Raw genomic sequence first — 684 nt, 5'->3', positions numbered from 1 at the left:
TATATATACAGGAAATGGATCAAATTTCTCTGAAATCATTGACACTCAAGCAGAGATTCTGTAAATACTAATCAAGCAGGCAAGATGAATAAAGGAGTTACCTTGGATGTCTATACTCAAAATACAACTCATTCGTTGCTACCAAGTATCATAGATCCAAGCCACGACATCAGTAAAAAACAACAAACTAGATTCGGTAAACAATTTTTTTACAAATTATTTAGGGTGATTATAGTAATCTATTCTACTCAAAATCTTGAAAAAGAGTTTATTTTACTAACCCCTATTTTTAAAAGCAGGCAAAGTATGTGTTTCTTCAACTTATCCTTCTGAGGATAACAATACTATCAGTAAATTCAGAGATTTAGACAACACATCTGATCAAGAAGAGAACTCGGAACTTGAGGATTTTGAAAGTGGTATAGTACAGGATTGTCTCTACTAATTTTCACTCAATAGTTATTGAATTCATTATATATATCTAATTAATGTTGTATAACAGATGATTCAGAAGCTGAATATGAACAACAAGTCTTTGATTGTAGTAGTCAAGAAGATGAACCTCATGACCCATCTGATGCTATTGAGTCTGACTCTGATTCAGAGCCGATTACACAAACCATTGAAGATAAACATAAAGAGGCTAAATGTCGTTATGATTTCCTAAACCTTTTTGATGAGGCT

The 684-nt window shown here is 32.3% G+C and overlaps 1 protein-coding gene across 1 annotated transcript in view; it reads left to right on the top strand.

The window, feature by feature from the left end:
* LOC109129103 overlaps positions 1 to 684 on the top strand; it is a 4,428-nt gene that overhangs the window by 391 nt on the left and 3,353 nt on the right. The window contains exons 2-4 of the mRNA XM_019236730.1: positions 12 to 60; positions 300 to 419; positions 503 to 652. Coding sequence (XP_019092275.1) covers positions 12 to 60; positions 300 to 419; positions 503 to 652 — 319 coding nt within the window. The remainder of the gene's footprint in view (positions 1 to 11; positions 61 to 299; positions 420 to 502; positions 653 to 684) is intronic.

The sequence above is a fragment of the Camelina sativa genome, chromosome 15 (assembly GCF_000633955.1).
Source record: "Camelina sativa cultivar DH55 chromosome 15, Cs, whole genome shotgun sequence".
NCBI lineage: Eukaryota > Viridiplantae > Streptophyta > Magnoliopsida > Brassicales > Brassicaceae > Camelina > Camelina sativa.
The sequence above is the reverse complement of the archived record's forward strand: the minus strand, read 5'-3'. Positions and strand labels throughout refer to the sequence as shown.